The sequence below is a fragment of the Mesoplodon bidens genome (genome assembly GCF_964165515.1).
Source record: "Mesoplodon bidens genome assembly, chromosome: 12".
Classification (NCBI taxonomy): Eukaryota; Metazoa; Chordata; class Mammalia; order Artiodactyla; family Ziphiidae; genus Mesoplodon; species Mesoplodon bidens.
Genome location: NC_138168.1, coordinates 50934688 through 50953208, shown reverse-complemented (window position 1 = coordinate 50953208; position 18521 = coordinate 50934688). Strand labels below are relative to the sequence as shown.

The window sequence follows — 18521 nt, the reverse complement described above, 5'->3', positions numbered from 1 at the left end:
TCCATCTAATCTGTCACTAATAAGAACCTCGGTTACACATTTAAAAATATGCAATCATATGAGAATTTTTGAATATTTCTTGAATAAAATTTTTGAATAATTTTCTGAATATTTCTTTAATGTATCTGGCTTTCCTCTGGGTAAATACAGTCTATAGAAAGATGTTTTGCAGATTATTTTATACTTCTAACATACAAATCAGATTTTCTTTTGTTTCCAAAGCTGGAGTCCCAAGTAAACCAGGCATTCCAAAATTATTAGAAGGGAGTAAAAATTCAATACAGTGGGAAAATGCTGATGATAATGGAAGCAGACTTATGTACTATATCCTTGAGATGAGGTATGTCCGTTTGCAAAAGTGCTTTGTAAACTACAAAGACCTAAGCAGTTAATTGTAAGGTATTATTAGATCAAAAGTAACAATATTTATGAACGTGTATTCACAAATAAACACAAAGGATCTTTAGTTTAAGGGCCTTGCATGCATCATTAGGTTCTTTGCACAATTCCTAGTGGTCAGCCTTGGCACTCAATTACAAGGCAGATAGTCATTCTTCTCAGAAATCTGCAACTGCTTGTCGATGGAAACAATTCAATCTTTTGAGCATGTAACTAATATTTACTTAATACCTATTCTGAGCTGACCGTTTGATGTTAGATGATGGTATGCATGTAAATTTCTGAGGTTAATTTGTTTTAGGAAGATGAATAAGGTCTAGTGAGAATTGACAATGAGTTAGGTATTTTTCAGAATGTAAAATCAGGTCAAGATCTGAAATGGCCTGCAGTGTATAGGCAACCCAGGATTCTCTCTCTATTGTCAAGATTACAGTTTGTAGTGTGTTCCCAGGGACTGAAAATGTGCCTTTGATGAAAACCTGATGAATATATGCAACCTCAGATCTGGCCAGTGTGGGGAGCTCTGTGAATCATAACTGGCTCAGATGAGCTGATTTTGTGCCAACTTGAGGGGAGAATTTCCAAATTCCATAGACACTCCCCTCACGGGACTCTGAAGCCATCTTTTAAGAAGCTCCAAGGACAAAAGTCACTTCCATAATTATAGTCCTGGCAACTTGAGCTTTAGATCTATTTTTACTTCATCTTACTCTGGCATTCCCATAGCCTTAAAAAAATTTCCTGCTCATGCTAGAGAATTATGTTGGCCATATTTCTATCTGAAACTTCCTTGAAATTTCTGTCACTTTTTTTTTTTCATGCAGAGTGAAATACATTCTGACCTGCAGAACCGTCCTGGTGGTCTGTGACTGCAATTATGTTCACCAACCAGGCCACACCATGGTCTTACTAGGACCCCTGTAGTGTATTCTCCTCAGTAACACCTTAAGTGCATAGCTCCATAAATACTCTGCATTTCCTTGCCCCCAAGTCTCTACTCTCAGGAGAGGGACTATGGTATAATAGAATGTATTATCTGTCTCAGAGTACCTCACAGTATCTCAGAATATCTTCTTCAGTCAGGATACTCGTGTGTACTTGCTGATGGTGCAGTGGTGGTCGTAGTGCAAGGTGCATGCACTTGGGAGCTGAGCCGACTGTATGAGTTTTCCAGGGAAGATGGAACAAAGTACGACCAACTGGGTGGCTTAAAACAACAGATATTTATTCTCTAGCAGTTCTGGAGACTAGAAGTCTGAAATCAAGGTGCTGGCAGGACTGCATTCTAGGGAAGCATCCTTCCTTGCCTTTTAGCTTCTGGTGATGACTGGTAATCCTTGGCATTCCTTGGTCTGTAGATGCATCACTCCAGTCTCTGGCTCTGTCATCACATGATGTTCTCCTTGTATGTGTCTGTGTACAAATTTCTCTTTCTTAAGACGGCACTGGTCATTGGATTTAGGGCCCACCCTCATCCAGTATGATCTCATCTTGACTTAATTACATCTGAAAAGACCCTATTTCCAAACAAGGTCACATTCACAAGGTCTGGGTGGCATGAATTTTGGGGGGAATTATTCAACCCAGTACACAGACCATGTTTAAATCCTTGCTTTATTGCTTTCTTGAACTTAAGTTTTCTCATCTGTAAAATGGGATGATGATATCTACCTCTTTAGGTTGTTGAGAAGATTCAATGAAATGCAACAACATATGAAAAGCCCCAGTACGGTGTGTAGTAAATAGAAGGTGCTCAACCAAGGAAGCATTCTTCCTTCTCTTCCTCAGTGGCCAATATCTGTGAAGAGGCACTTTATACATTTTTTAAGGGTCTCTTTCTCTTGGATCAGCGTTGTTTGGGTTGAACAATGAAATTGCCAATGCCCAACATGAGACTTCACACAATGTACAAAATCACTGTGTCCTACAGCTTTACTTAGGATGGTCCTGAGGTCACTTAGCTCCTGGTCACAGTTGTGACCATCCTTGCTGCCCTTGCTCATTCCCTGTCCCTCAGAGGCTCAGCCCTTGCTGTCCTTGGTGCTCTTTCAGGACAACCACTCAGTTAGTGGGAGCAGAACTGGCTTCCATTACTTATCCTCAAGGTTACTGTGGGTTGGTACTAAGTCCTAAAATGGCTGTGGTCTGAGAAGTTTCAGATTTGAAAAGTTCGTTGTCAGAAAAGACATAATTGGAAGGCCTTGAACTTGCCTTCAGTCTGTGGTTCTGTTAAAAGTAATTTCAGTTATGTCTTTTGAACCCAGCTCTTGTTCTCTTCCCATGTTTCGTTATGAAGAATAATGAGGATTATTACATGGAGGTAGTGTACGCCAATATAAATGCAAGCAATGAACCTTGGAATCTCAGATACAATGATAACTTTGGTAGCTGAACTATTTTATTTTCCTTTTCAATTTTATGTTCTGTATTTTATCCAGATATGGTATCAGTAAATGACAGCATAAGACACCAAAAATTAAGAAAAATTAAAAATTCCCAGTTAAAAATTATGAAATAATTGTCTTATGTGTTTGGAATTCTGAAGAAAGTTTGCACACCCTAGTAGTAAGAAGAGGATCTTCAGCTTTCTCTTGGCCATTGATTATTCGTAATTTTCCAGATGGGCTGAGTTGGTTGGCTCCAGGCACTGTTGGAATGACTTTATAAGACTCTGCTATGTTCTGTAGCCAAACCATGTGAGAGCAATGAAATCAAGGGCAAAGTGTGCAACAGGAGATGCTTTGGAGTTCTGTCATTAAATGATATATGAGCACCTAGAAATAACACATATATTGTCTTGTATATTTCCTATATTTATAACTTTGCTCTTTCTTTTGCAGTAAGGGCACTTCAGAGAATTCACAGAACCAGAATTTAATGTGGAAGACGGCATTTAATGGCTCATGCATTAGCATTTGCACATGGAAGTCCAAAAATCTGAAAGGAACATTTCAGTTCAGAGTAGTAGCTGTAAATAATCTGGGTTTTGGTGAATATAGTGGAATCAGTGAGGATATTATATTCGTTGGAGGTATGTTATCATGTCTGTCTATATATTAACTTGTTACACAAAGGTTCAGAGGTAAAGAGAAGTGAATTCTTAGCATTAGCAGTAAATTGGGTGACTGTCTAACTTCACCAGTCTATCATTGAAACTATTGGACTATTCATTTCATCCGATGTGATCTTCCTAAAACGTCAAGATCAGCATGTCCTTTTTCTCCTCAGTAACAATCAGCTAATTGTTAATGCCCACCACATCAAGTCCATGTTCCTAGATGGATTTCCAAGGTTGTCCCCAGTCTGGTTTTTATCCAGCCTTATTATTCTGTTCCTGGTACTCTCATCTGCTACACAACAGGCCTGAAACTCTACTTCCCGATATCTATATCTTCCACTGGGTAGCCTATTTTTGTTCATAACACATTACCTTTCTAATCACATAGGCTAGAAATCTCAGTACCATGTAGGATTTTTCCCTCTATTTGGCCACCAAGTTCTGTTGATTTTATTATCTTGATTTCTGTCTAATGAGTTCACTTCTTCCTATTTCTACTTTGACTTTCCTAATTTAAGCTACCATTTCTAGCCTGTGCTCTTGGCTTAATCCTACTGCTGACAGTTAATCTAGCTGAAGGACAATCTGGATCACTTCACCACTCTCTGAAATGCTTGAAATGGCTCTCCATTCACTGCCTTCAGAATCAAGTACAAACCTTTCTGTGGCATTTAAGGCCTTTCGTGATTTGCCCTCCAATTGTGGTTCATCTTTCCTGATATTTATCCTTATGCTGTAGCCATGTCAGACTGGTAAAAAACTTTCATGACACTGGGTCCTCAGCCTTTGTTTCCCTCAGCCTAGAATGCAGGCTTGTACCGCCTACCACTTGTCCTTAGCTGGGATTTCCTTTCTCTCACTTTCTGTCAACTGAAATTCTTCTCATCCTTCAAGGCCTAACTTTATTTTATTATTTTTTTTAAATTTTTTTAAATTGACATCTTTATTGGAGTATAATTGCTTTACAATGGCATGTTACTTTCTGCTTTATAACAAAGTGAATCAGTTATACATATACATATGTCCCCATATCTCTTCCCTCTTGCATCTCCCTCCCTCCCACCCTCCCTATCCCACCCCTCTAGGTGGTCACAAAGCACCAAACTGATCTCCCTGTGCTATGTGGCTGCTTCCCATTAGCTATCTATTTTACATTTGGTAGTGTATATATGTCCATGCCACTCTCTCACCTTGTCCCAGCTTACCCTTCCCCCTCCCCGTATCTTCAAGTCCATTCTCTAGTATGTGTGCATCTTTATTCCCATCTTGCCCCTAGGTTCTTCTGATCTTTTTTTTTTCTTTTTTAGATTCCATATATATGTGTTAGCATATGGTATTTGTTTTTCTCTTTCTGACTTACTTCACTCTCTATGACAGTCTCTAGGTCCATCTACCTCACTACAAATAACTCAGTTTTGTTCCTTTTTATGGCTGAGTAATATTCCATTGTATATATGTGCCACATCTTCTTTATCCATTCATCTGTTGATGGACACTTAGGTTGCTTCCATGTCCTGGCTATTGTAAATAGAGCTGCAGTGAACATTCTGGTGCATGACTCTTTTTGAATTATGGTTTTCTCAGGGTATATGCCCAGTAGTGGGATTGCTGGGTCGTATGGTAGTTCTATTTGTAGTTTTTTAAGGAACCTCCACACTGTTCTCCACAGTGGCTGTATCAATTTACATTCCCACCAACAGTGCAAGAGGGTTCCCTTTTCTCCACACCCTCTCCAGCATTTCTTGTTTGTAGATTTTTTGCTGATGGCCATTCTGACCTGTGTGAGATGATATCTCATTGTAGTTTTGATTTGCATTTCTCTGATGATTAATGATGGGTTGTTTGTTTTTTTTGATATTGAGCTGCATGAGTTGCTGGTATGTTTTGGAGATTAATCCTTTGTCAGTTGCTTCATTTGCAAATATTTTCTCCCATTCTGAGGGTTGTCTTTTCGTCTTGTTTATGGTTTCCTTTGCTGTGCAAAAGCTTTTAAGTTTCATTAGGTCCCATTTGTTTATTTTTGTTTTTATTTCCATTCCTCTAGGAGGTGGGTCAAAAAGGATCTTGCTGTGATTTATGTCATAGAGTGTTCTGCCTATGTTTTCCTCTAAGAGTTTGATGGTGTCTGGCCTTAGGTCTTTAATCCATTTTGAGTTTATTTTTGTGTATGGTGTTAGGGAGTGTTCTAATTTCATTCTTTTACATGTAGCTGCCCAGTTTTGCCAGCACCACTTATTGAAGAGGCTTGTTTTTTCTCCACTGTATATTCTTGCCTCCTTTATCAAAGATAAGGTGACCATATGTGCGTGGGTTTATCTCTGGGCTTTCTATCCTGTTCCATTGATCTATATTTCTGTTTTTGTTCCAGTACCATACTGTCTTGATTACTGTAGCTTTGTAGTATAGTCTGAAGTTAGGGAGCCTGAAGGCCTAACTTTAAATGAACCCATTGTGATGCTTAACTGCTGCTCCTTAGGCAAAATGAGCTACTGCATTTTATACACACACAGCCCATTATTCTATACAAAACTGACATCATTCTTATTTGCATTATAGTTAGTTATCTGGAGAAGAGCTCAGCAAACCTTTTCTGCAAAGAACCAAACAGTAAATATTTTAGGCTTTCCAGGCTACATTCAATGATCTCTGTAGCATCTGCTTTTTTTTTCCAAATTATATATATATATATTTTAAATTAATTAATTTATTTTTGGCTGTGTTGGGTCTTTGTTGCTGCGTGCAGTCTTTCTCTAGTTGTGGTGAGTGGGGGGCTACTCTTTGTTGCGGTGCTCTGGCTTCTCATTGTGGTGGCTTCTTTTGTTGTGGAGCACGGGCTCGAGGTGCACAGGCTTCAGTAGTTGTGGCTCGCGGGCTTAGTGGCTCCGCGGCATGTGGGATCTTCCTGACCCAGGGCTCGAACCCATGTCCCCTGCATCGGCAGGCAGATTCTTAACCACTGTGCCATGAGGGAACTCCTTCAAATAATATTTTTAAAATGTAAAAATTATTCTTAGTTCATGAATAGTACAAAATCAGGCTGCTGTGGCCAGATGTGGCCTGCATGCCATAGTTTGCCAGCTCTGGTCCACATGTTTGTCTCCTCTGCTCAATGAAACCATCTGAGAGCAGGTACCATGTTATCATGTTTATATTCCTCAGTTCAGTACTCATGGAATTAAATGTACATGAACATGTTATAGAAGAAATAATACTCCCAACCATATGATGCATGAAGACTGAGACTTCTTTGTTCCAAATTCACTAAAAAGATTATACATGTTTCCTCAGCCATTTTAAAGTAGAAGATGGGGTGGGTATATCCCAATGATGTATTGGTAAACCAGATCATTGGAAAAGAAAAGAAAAAGAAGAAAACCTTGATTTTGGTTTCTCATGGTGTAAATACTCTCACCATGATTGATTTCAAGCTACCGATGGTTTAACAAGTGGCTTGCAAAAATCCAATAGGAGCTAACTCTGGCATATCTGGCATATCACTGAGACAATCTAGTTTTACACTTTGAATTAATTTCTTTTTCTCATTAATTTTATTAGATGGTTTTTGGATACCAGAAACAAGCTTTATACTTACTACTATAATTGGAATATTTCTGGTTGTTACAATCCTATTGACCTTTGGTAAGTATAGTAGATTTAAAAGTATAGGTAATAAAGTGTTAATTTGATCATATTACTTAATTTAATCTCTGAGTTGATTTAATTTTCCACATGAAATAAATTTATAAAATTCACAATGTTACCTTTGGCTATACGTCAATAACCACTAACTCCTGTGAATTTTTTTTTCTAATCTGGGGTAACTTTATGAAAAATAAATCTGTATTTACACTTCACAGTATACTTTAGATAAAACTACTTGCAAAGGCACCAACTTTAGCCTTCTGTAAAACAGTATTACAGATTGGCTATTTAACAAGTGTTTTGTGACTTATAGTTCGAAATAAATTTAAAAAAAATGACTCTGGGTATTAAAAAGTGTTGGATTAAAGGGAAACCAGTGACAATCCTTGGTCGGGATAGTTTAGGTCTCCAGGCAGACAGCCTGGTCTAGAATGAGCAGGGCCTCTTGCAGAAGATCCATTTCTGCCTTATAGCATTCAATACTCTCTCTTTCAGATGTCTGGCCTGCTTGTTTCAAATCGCTGCTCATTTGTAAATGACCAGGAAAGCAGAAGAATTAGGTTAGATAGACAGAAAGCTAGCTACTTCCCACCACTCATTTTATACTAATGTATTGGTCTTAAAAGTCTTTTTGTTTAATTAAGATTTAATGATGAGAAAATACAGTGACAACTCCCCAAAAGATGATTAAATATGGGACCTATGGGGTTACCATAGTGGATCATACATCCTGCTTCATTCCTATTGTTTCAGCATAATCATTAATAGTACTTCCTTTCAGTCCCCAAAATGTTCTGATTCGGATTATAACATATATGGTCACCCTGTCATTATTAACGTATGAGTCCCTGACATGCTGAAATATTACAAAAAAAGACATGATATTTACTGGAAGAGAACACTCAAGCGCATATTCAGGAAACAGTAGCTTCTTTTTTTTTTTTCATACATAGGGGAAAGTTTAAGGAAAAGTTACAAACATAAAGTTGAACTCTCAGGATAAAGAAAGCCAATATTTTACTAAGTGTTCTAAATCTATATTCTTCCCAAAACTGATTGGAGTCATAAGCTATTAGAGAGCACATTGAAACTTGAATTGAGATTTCTTTTCAAAGATTCCACACCAGATAATATATGGAATATATTATTTCTTCAGCTAACTTGGAAAGCTAAAAATTTCAGCTGACCCTGCCAGAATTTTAACCTGTGGTTCCAGGGAGTCTAAGTATTGCACAGCTGATGTTTGTGCCACTAAGCCAGCCCCTCCAGAATTATGCATATGACTGCAGTATATTTGGCAGTTGGCATATAGGCTTGACTGCTTGTCTGCTTTCCTACTGGGAAGGAGTATTACATGAAGAGTCCTTCATCTGACCTTTGCCTGCCTACTTGTACATCACCATTGTTAAACCCATAACTCTAGTGGATGAACATGAGATAATTTCAGACAATCTATTGTGCTTTCAAGACATCCTATGGATATCTGACTTTCGCAGGACTTAAAGGTCTTTATTGTACTTGGAACTCACAGATTTTTGAGTATAGGTAAGCTAATTTGGTTCTTTTGCTTTTAGTAGCAGTGCATGTGGTTTTACTGGTAGGATTATGCGAGTGCATGAGAAAAGATTGAATTATTCAAATAATGAAAATAGCAATTGTTTAAAAATTTGTATTGTGCAGAGGGCTCTCATCAATCATACTTATAAATACAAAATTGAAGCAAGGGTTTTAAAATAAGCATTGACAGCTTTCACTTTGGTGAGTGGTTATATATACTGTGCAACGTGAGCCTGACGCTGGGAGCAAAGGAAAATAAACTGTAAAATACAATTGCTGATCTCAGGAGCTTGCCATTTAATGGGGGAGGTAAGACATACCTGTACGAAAAGATAAATAGCAGGATATATGTTAAACAGCAATAAAAGGAAATAGGAAATGTAGAAGACAGTGACATAGCCATGCTGACTGAGAGCCACAGTTGGTCTTAGAAGTTCAGAGATGAGAGATCAACAGAGGTTGCAGAGGTCTCGGAAGGCATCCTTGAGGATCTGGGGCCTCATTCTGGGCCTTTAAAAATGAAGAGGGATGGTAAGAGCATTTCAGGTTTGAAGAATTACATTAGCAAAGGTACTTAAGATCCCTCCCTGTGTGGTCCCTCAGACGGAATTTCACTTGCATAAAACTCTCACCTGTTGGGTACTGAAGCTTCTATGGAATAAAGTTCAAATTTTTTTTTTTTTTTTTCAGTACGCGGGCCTCTCACTGTTGTGGCCCCTCCCGTTGCGGAGCACAGGCTCCGGACGCGCAGGCCCAGGGGCCATGGCCCACGGGCCCAGCCGCCCCGTGGCATGCGGGATCCTCCCGGACCGGGGCACGAACCCGCGTCCCCTGCATCAGCAGGCAGACTCTCAACCACCGCGCCACCAGGGAAGCCCTAAAGTTCAAATTTTAATCATCATCTCACAAAGCATCCTTGCTGTTTTCAACGTCTGAGCCAGTATTCTAGTATTGATGGGCGATCTTAATGATATAATTGTATTTTAATCTTCAAAAATATTACTTATGTTTCATGATTATCAAAATAATATTTGCCCATTGTATAAAGAAGACAATACAAATTTCCCATGATCCCACAGCTAGGGAGGACCACTACTAACACTTGGTAGATTTCATTCTAATAATTTTTCTATGTATTTGAGTATGTGTATTATGAAAAACAATGAATATACACTCCTATACTCTGCATTATAAAATAAAGCATGCCATTATATTGAAAGCATTCCTCAGGTCTGCTGAGGAGTATAACCTGGACATATCTGGATTCAGAAATGAATTTGTTCACTAATAATTATTATGCAAGTTTGTTTTGGTTTATTTTGAGTCTAGTTTATGGGTGATTTTGAGAAATAAGTTCTGATATTAAGTTGCTTCAACTTGTTTATAACAGCAATAAGAAATATATTAAAATTTACTCTGAGAAGTGAGATAAAATGTGGTATAAGTTATGTGTTTTTATATGGCTTTGTACCTGGATTTATTCTATTATGGGCATATTTTTTCAATCAAATTCTGTTATTCTATCAATAGTGTTCTTCAGTATAAACTTTAAAAATGTATTGTTAGCATTTCCTAGAGAAAAAGAAAGCAATGTTTTATTTTGTAAATTATGATCTTTTGTCTTTATAGTCTGTTACAGAAGATTAAAGAATCAAAAAACTCCCAAGGAAGGGCTGACGGGTCTCATAAATGAAGACAAAGAGTTGGCTCACCTTCGAGGTCTGGCCGCTGGAGTAGGACTGGCAAATGCCTGCTATGCGATACAGTATGTAACCTGGGTCGGCATTACAGGGCACCTAGATGAAGAGTGGGCAACTCTAAAGAGAGTGCCCATGCATGCCACGTTACCCAGGACTGTCCTGCTTTATGCCCATATTATTCTGGCATATTCAAAAGTAACATCCCCTTTCACTCTCAAATGTGACCTGGGATGGATGGCAAATTATGTTGTTATCCTATCCTAAGAAAAATAAACAAAAATTAATTGTTTTCTAGCATCTTATCACATAGTTTGAAAGTCAATAAAACAAGGAGATAACTACTACGTGGAAGGGAGTAGATGGTAACATGATTGATTCAACTGGAAGAGGAGAATTCCAAGGTCTCTTGTGTGTGCTATTAAGTCAATTTTATTCTGTTTTTAGAAATTCTATGGTGATTGCCTACAAAACTTCTCTAAAATAGATGAGGTTTGAACTTCCATTGTCATCATAATTAAAGAAAATATTTAAATGTCTCATTGTACAAGACACTATGTTATGTTCCACGCAAAAAGGATTATATAGCCATCGGCCTTGCTTCTAGAAATTTATTTAAAGACATAAGAACACAGGATTTGAAGTAGACACAGAAGTGACCTAAATCAGCTTTTCAGAGGTGACTTTTCCTGGAGAAAATACGCAGCATATCTGATATTCAAGATTCTCTTTTAAAATCTCAAAGCGTTTTTAATGCAGATGGATTTCCTCCCCTCATGATATTCCAAGTGAGAAGCTTGACTTTCTAAAAGTTAACCTGATGGACATGGAGTAATTTTGTGGTCATAGTAAATTTTTTACATGTTTTACATGAGAGATCAGGTGTATGAAGTAAAGCAAAAGCTTTTGAGATCATAAGCCCAGCTGTATTTATTACTAATTTGCAATAACTTTTTACACAAATTGGTGACCTGAAGAAATTAATAACTAATAACTTTAACGAAGCAAACTACAGTAAAAAGTCTTGAGGCAGTGCACACACAGGCATGCTATCAAAATGAAGGTGCCTAGAAGTGAAGTAACATGTTCTGGGTTTTGGAAGAGAGAAGGAATATTCTGGATGGTGGAATAGGAAAGGAATAGGAACACAGACACATCACTATGTCATGTTGAATGCACTGCAGTGTTGCAAAACCATAAGATTTCTCTTCCTCTTTCTCATACTTTTTCTCTCTCAAACACTAACACCAACACCCACTCGTAAACCATACGCATTTTGGGAGACCAAAAATATCGTTATTTTCCAGTACGCTTCCAACCCAAGAGGAGATTGAAAGTCTTCCTGCCTTCCCTCGGGAAAAACTGACTCTGCGTCTCTTGTTGGGAAGTGGGGCCTTTGGAGAAGTGTATGAAGGGACAGCGGTAGACATCTTAGGAGTTGGAAGTGCAGAAACCAAAGTAGCAGTGAAGGTAATGCTGATCTTTTAACTCCTTGACTTGTTATGTCAACATATTTACAGGGACTTACATGGATATAACTATGATAAAAGAGGAGGGTTCTTGATGGAAAAGATAACTAGGAGAAGGTAGAAACCTGTCCATGGCTACAGAAATCACATTCCCCCCCCCCCATTTCCTACATAAATTCTGTTATTAACAGTTACCTCTGAGGTTGCTAATTAGCTAAGACCTGGCAGACAGTCTTTCCCTTCAAATATACTATAAGAGAACTGGGGTGCTAGGTGCTAGGGCAGATAGTAAATATTTTAGGCTTGCTGGCTAGACGGTGTCAGTTGCAACTACGCAACTCTGCCATTGTAGTGTAAAATCAGCCACAGTCAATATGTGAATGAATGGGTGTGGTTGTGTTCCAGTAAAACTTTATCTATGAAAATGGAAATTTAAATTTTATATAATTTTCATGTGTTATGAAATACTCTTCTTTTTTATAATTTTTTTCAACCATTTAAAAATGTAACAAGTTAATTATACCTCAATAAAGCTGGAAAAAGCAATCCCACTACTGGGCATATACCCTGAGAAAACCATAATTCAAAAAGAGTCATGTACCAAAACGTTCATTGCAGCTCTATTTACAATAGCCAGGACATGGAAGCAACCTAAGTGTCCATCGACAGATGAATGGATAAAGAAGATGTGGCACATATATACAATGGAATATTACTCAGCCATATAAAGAAATGAATTGAGTTATTTGTAGTGAGGTGGATGGACCTAGAGTCTGTCATACAGAGTGAAGTAAGTCAGAAGGAGAAAAACAAATACCGTATGCTAACACATATATATGGAATCTAAGAAAAAAAATGTCATGAAGAACCTAGGGGTAAGACAGGAATAAAGACACAGACCTACTAGAGAATGGACTTGAGGATACGGGGAGGGGGAAGGGTAAGCTGTGACAAAGTGAGAGAGTGGCATGGACATATATACACTACCAAACATAAAATAGATAGCTAGTGGGAAGCGGCTGCATAGCACAGGGAGATTAGCTACGTGGTTTGTGACCACCTAGAGGCGTGGGATAGGGAGGGTGGGAGGGAGGGAGACTCAAGAGGGAAGAGATATGGGAACATATGTATATGTATAACTGATTCACTTTGTTATAAAGCAGAAACTAACACACCATTGTAAAGCAATTATACTCTAATAAAGATGTTAAAAAAAATAAAGCTGGAAAAAATAAAATAACAACCAATAAAAATGTAACAATTATTTTCAGATCATAAGCTGTACAAAAATAGGTAACAGGCTGGAGTTGGTCCACAGGCTGTAGTTTGCTGACCCCTGGACTACACAATTATTCATCATGGTGTATTTGATGATGTAGTTTTAAGGAAGCCCTGGATATACTCTCATATTTTTATAAAACTTTCTTTTGATCAAAGGATGATGAATCTTTTATGTAATTGAGTAATATCCTGATCACTGCTTGTTAGGAACTTATTGCTTTGAGAGTGGGCTATACAACCATAAAAGTTGGCAAAATTTTCTCCACTTCCAACTGATAGCATTTAACAGTCTTTCACATACTCTAACCTCAACTGGTTTAAACAAGTGTTTCTTTTCCTTACATAACAAGTTGACTTCTGGCTTTGGTGTAGTACTGTGTCAGGCCAGAGCCAGTATATCTGAAATACTCTCAACTTTGTACGTGTATGGTGCCTCATGGTCCCAAGATGGTTGCCAAAGGATCAAGCATCACATCTTCATTCAGGACATTGAGAGGGGGAAGGATAGTGTTAGATGTATATGTTCAGGAAAGTAAAAGTTCTGCACAAGCCTCTCTCACCCTCAGCAGTTTCCCCCTTACATCTCTTTGACGAGGACTGAGTCATATGACCACCCCTGTTTGCAAGGGAGGCTGGAGAATTGGAGAACACAGTTTTTTATGATAAGGGTGGATATTACAAAACAAAACAAAGATCGTCTCCATTAACCCAATGAGCTCACGGAAATGTCTGCTATACTGATTCCTGGCTTGTTTTTACATTGCACAGACTTTGAAGAAGGGCTCCACAGACCAGGAGAAGATTGAATTCCTGAAGGAGGCACACCTGATGAGGTATCAGGGCAGCTCTAAAATAATTTTCCCTTGGTATGGGTAGGAAGCTTTTACATATGATTGGTGGATTTTTAACATTCAAAATGACCTGACATAACAGATCATGCCCAGAATAAACATGGCTGAAGTTTAAAAGGAAATATGTCTGGAGTGACAAGTATTCTATAGAACCCAGTCTTCTGAGCCTGGTCACAAGCAGTCCTCAGGCAGTCCTTTCTTTTACCTTCAATAAGAAGCATGTTTTGCAAGGGATTTCTGAAGCTGTTCAGCTTTAAATATGCTTATGTGCTTCTAAATGTATGATAATGGGTCAAGTAGACCAAGTAAGGGAGAGTTCTCTTAAGTATGGTGATGTCAATGAGAATATCCCTGGTCTTGGTAAACTTGTCTTCAAGGTTAGAGTTAGTTGATGGTCATGGAAACTACTCAAATACATCTTAATACACCTTGAGGCAGTGGTTGATCGGGTCCCAGGTTGTGGGTTCTGATTGTTAGATTGGGGCTTACTTGCTTTGACCTCTTGAGAAAACATTTGTAGCCAAACCTGAGTGTCTGAATCGTTTCTCTGAAAAGGAGAGAATATTTCATACTTGTCATGACCAAAAACATAATGTTCTAAAATATTTTTCGAAGAAGGACATTAGTTAAAATTACTTTCTTTTCCAGAACATAAAATGATTAATATAAATATCATTTCTTCTAAAACTCCCTCTGTTCTATCCACATGCCTTGGCCACTAGGGGTTGCAATATTACCTCTGTAAGGCAGGCATGCAGCTGGGTTCTTGGAAAAGGAGGCTTTCATTTATTAAGAGGAAAAAAAAAATCAGGGTTTTGAAGGAAACCAGAAATAAAGAATTATTCTATTCCATAAAGATCCTCACTAGATTTTTGTCGTTGTCATGTTATCCTGCCTGTCTCTTTTCGCCTTTTAGTAAGTTTAACCATCCCAACATTCTGAAGCAGCTTGGAGTTTGTCTGCTGAATGAGCCCCAGTACATCATCCTGGAACTGATGGAAGGAGGAGACCTTCTTACCTATTTGCGTAAAGCCCGGATGACATCGGTAGGAAATGGGGTCCACAGTATTGGTTATGTAATGCAGATGGCCTATAAGTTCGTCTTATTTTCCTTTAAATTCAATAGGCTGCAGTTTTGGCTGATGGTTGAAACTTAGAAGACTTCTGTCAAAAAAAATTCTTATATTTCCTTCATGTTGGATTAGTCAAACTAGAACCCTGGGCTAATGTCTGGCGTTTTCTGGCTATTTGAGCCTGCTCTTAGTATCTAATGGAAAAATAGGTCCCTCCCTGCCAGAATCATGGTTTCTGAAGAACAGAGAATGTGTGGAGTTTCTCTGTACTTAATCTATCTGCCTTTCTGTCCCAAATTGAAATTTCCAGCCCTTAGTCTTACATCTCTCCCAGCTGACTTTTCTCTGTGTGGATTTTCACAGGCGTCTCAAACTTTGGCCAAAACAGAACTCTTGATTTCATGCATCCTCCTTCATGCCATCCATCTGGTTCCTTACTTTTCTTTTCCTACAACCATGCTAATAGGTCCCATCCACTCTAGGGTCCTGCTAACAAAATGCAGCTCCGATCCATCCTCTCCATGTCTGCAGTGCCTAGAGCAGCATCCAGCACAGTGGACAGTGTAAATACTGTGGCACGTGTGAGGAATAAGGGCTGGGGGTCTCAGCACCTGTGGGAACCTGCTTTTAGGTCTCAGGTGAGAAACACCTGAGACAAAACAAGTAACTAAAATTTAAATGTGTAGTTTTAAAATTTACGGTTTTTATTTCTATCGAAGTATACATTATATAGCTAAAAAACTGAAACATATGACAAGGTTTATGGTGAAAAACAGGAGTCCTGTGCTCTATCTCATCCCCACATCCCAGGCCTCTGCTCATTCCTTCTGGTGTTTACCTCCACTTTCCTAAACGCTCTGCTTATACTGCTGCACAGTGAGTTTTCAACCTTGGGGGAAATCTATTGACTGCCTACTGCAAGAGGCAAGGATTTAAGCTCTTAGTCATGTACCAGCCTGACCCCACCAGCTCTACACACAGAAAAACTTTGCTTTCCCCATCCTCTGACAGTTACCCCAATTTGCAGATAAATCAATATTGCAAGTTTATGTTACTATGTCTATTTAATTATATACTATGATTGTGGCTCTTCTCTTGAGTAGTTTAATAAAAGCCCCTCCCATTTGCTTAGGTTTCTATATTCCTAAACTCTCTGACAGAATTGTAACCCTTCTCACAATATGGATAAATATATGAGATAATCCAGTTCCTCACCATATTTTTCCTGGACACTTCCCTCCTGGAGTTGATATAGACGCTTGTCCTCTGGTCGCTACAGAGCTGTTACCCTAGGGGTTTCCTTCACATGTACCTTGGTAATTTCCATGTTGGACCTTTATTTCCTCAATTCCATGGCTTCTTTGTTCTGTTTTGGAAAAGAGAAAGTATGCAAGGCAAAAGTCTTTTTTTTTTTTTCATTTTGAGGAACTGTTCTTCCCTCCTGCCCCATGCTTGATTAATAATTTGGCTGGATTCTAGGTTGAAAATCTCTTTTCCTCAAAAATAAAACTCCTGCATCTTTGTTTTCTAGCTTCTACAATTGCCTTTAAAATGTTTTATGCCATTCTGATTCCTGGACATATGATCAGTGACTTGCTTTTTGTCCTCTCTTTGGAAAATTTTAGGAACTTCTTTTTTTTCCCCTTATAAATTTATTTATTTAGTTAGTTAGTTTTAGCTGCGTTGGGTCTTCGTTGCTGCTCGCAGGCTTTCTCTAGTTGCTGCGAACTGGGGCTACTCTTCATTGCAGTGCGCAGCTTTCTCATTGCAGTGGCTTCTCTTTGCTGCGGAGCACGGGCTCTAGGCGTGCGGGCTTCAGTAGTTGTAGCATGTGGGCTCAGTAATTGTGGCTCGCAGGCTCTAGAGTGCAGGCTCAGTAGTTGTGGCACATGGGCTTAGTTGCTCTGTGCATGTGGGATCTTCCTGGACCAGGGCTCAAACCCGTGTCCTCTGCATTGGCAGGCAGATTCTTAACCACTGCGCCACCAGGGAAGTCCCAGGAACTGCTTCTTATCTGTGGTACTTTTTACTCATCTGGACACTCAGCCTGGAAAATTATCCCTTTCAGTTCTGGGATTTTTTAATATTATTTCTTTGGTAATAAAGAAAACTCTTTGTTCCCTTTATTTCCTTGTTCTAGAAATCCTAGTAGTAATGGTCACCTTTGTTGTATCCTTTTCTTTTATTAGCTGTTTTCTCCTATTTTCTACACTTTGTATTTTTGCTCTCAATTCTGGTATATTTCCTTAATTTTTAAATAGAATTTAAAAATTTAGTTTTCCACAGACTCATTCTTATATTTTGACTGCCTCTTAAAATAGTATTCTGATTTTTCCATACGTGCAAAATCTTCTTTTATCTTGCCTAGGATACTAATCATAGTTTTTTTAAAGTGTTAATTTGCTTCCTGCATTGTCTTGACTTCCTTTTTGCCTCATTGTTCTGGGATCTGTTTGTAATATGAGAAGCTTTTCTCAAATGTTTGGTAATTTGTGGCTGGTCTTCATATTTAATAGTGAGACCTAAGAAGCTGATTGGAGCCTACGTCTGTGGCAGCTTCCTTTTGGTTGTCAGGTGGGACCCTGATGTTCCGCTGGGGTCGCCTAATGACAGCATCTGGATGTCTTCCCTGGCATATGCCAGTTTCCCCAGAGAGGAATCTGCTGGTCTCCTGCCTGGGCAATAAACGCCTGAGCCTCAGTCAGGGAGTCGAGTTGGGGAAGAGGGCTGGAGGTCTCAAGGCTCAGGATGAGGATTTTCATTTAATTCCCTTCTCCATTTTTAGCACAGTGCCTTAGTATGACTGGATCTTTGAACTTGGAGTTGCTCTGGTTCTGTGTGTGTGTGTGTATGTGTGTATGTGTGTGTATGTGTGTATGTGTGTATGTGTATGTGTGTGTGTGTGTGTATGTGTGTGTGTGTATGTGTGTGCGTGTGGGGGGGCGGTTAGCAGAGGAAAGCCTCCTGCTGCTGTGTGGCGGGGATCTAGGGTCTACTTAGCTCTTAAAACAAACTTTTAAATATTCACCTTGCTTTCAGTCCTGCCCCTCAACCCTGCATTCAGAGATACTTCAGAGATACTTCCAGAGTGTTTATGGGGTTCTACAGTGAAACACATCACTTAATTCTCGTCTTCTCCCTCTGCAGGCAGCCAGCTCTCATCTCTCCTGGCTCTGCTAAGTGACCACACCCCCACCTGCTTTCCTTCCTCCAAAATGTTTCCTTGCGCTCTATCTATTCTCCTGATCTGTTTATCCTCTTGAAATCACAACATTTCCTCTATAATGTCATTTTAGTAAGGTTTGGGGAGAGAATAAAACTAAAATGCATAAATTCAATTCCTCATCGTTAACAAGAAAGTGCCTCTGTAGATTTTTATTTTAGTTTTTTGTGGGGGAGAGAAGAGACAATGAAGATGGACTAAAAGAACTCACAGAGCTGCTTTTCCCAAACTACTCTTATTCAGCCAGTGTCCTAGTGGTTCTGACGACTGG

The 18521-nt window shown here is 38.9% G+C and overlaps 1 protein-coding gene across 2 annotated transcripts in view; it reads left to right on the top strand.

Annotated features, from left to right (window-relative positions):
• The window catches only part of ROS1 (ROS proto-oncogene 1, receptor tyrosine kinase), a 115070-nt gene that overhangs the window by 74692 nt on the left and 21857 nt on the right, over window positions 1-18521 (top strand). For both annotated transcript variants that reach the window (XM_081250805.1, XM_081250804.1), the window contains exons 33-39: window positions 223-340; window positions 3240-3430; window positions 7013-7096; window positions 10286-10421; window positions 11661-11823; window positions 13872-13936; window positions 14871-15000. In XM_081250805.1, the coding sequence (XP_081106931.1) occupies window positions 223-340; window positions 3240-3430; window positions 7013-7096; window positions 10286-10421; window positions 11661-11823; window positions 13872-13936; window positions 14871-15000 (887 nt within the window). The remainder of the gene's footprint in view (window positions 1-222; window positions 341-3239; window positions 3431-7012; window positions 7097-10285; window positions 10422-11660; window positions 11824-13871; window positions 13937-14870; window positions 15001-18521) is intronic.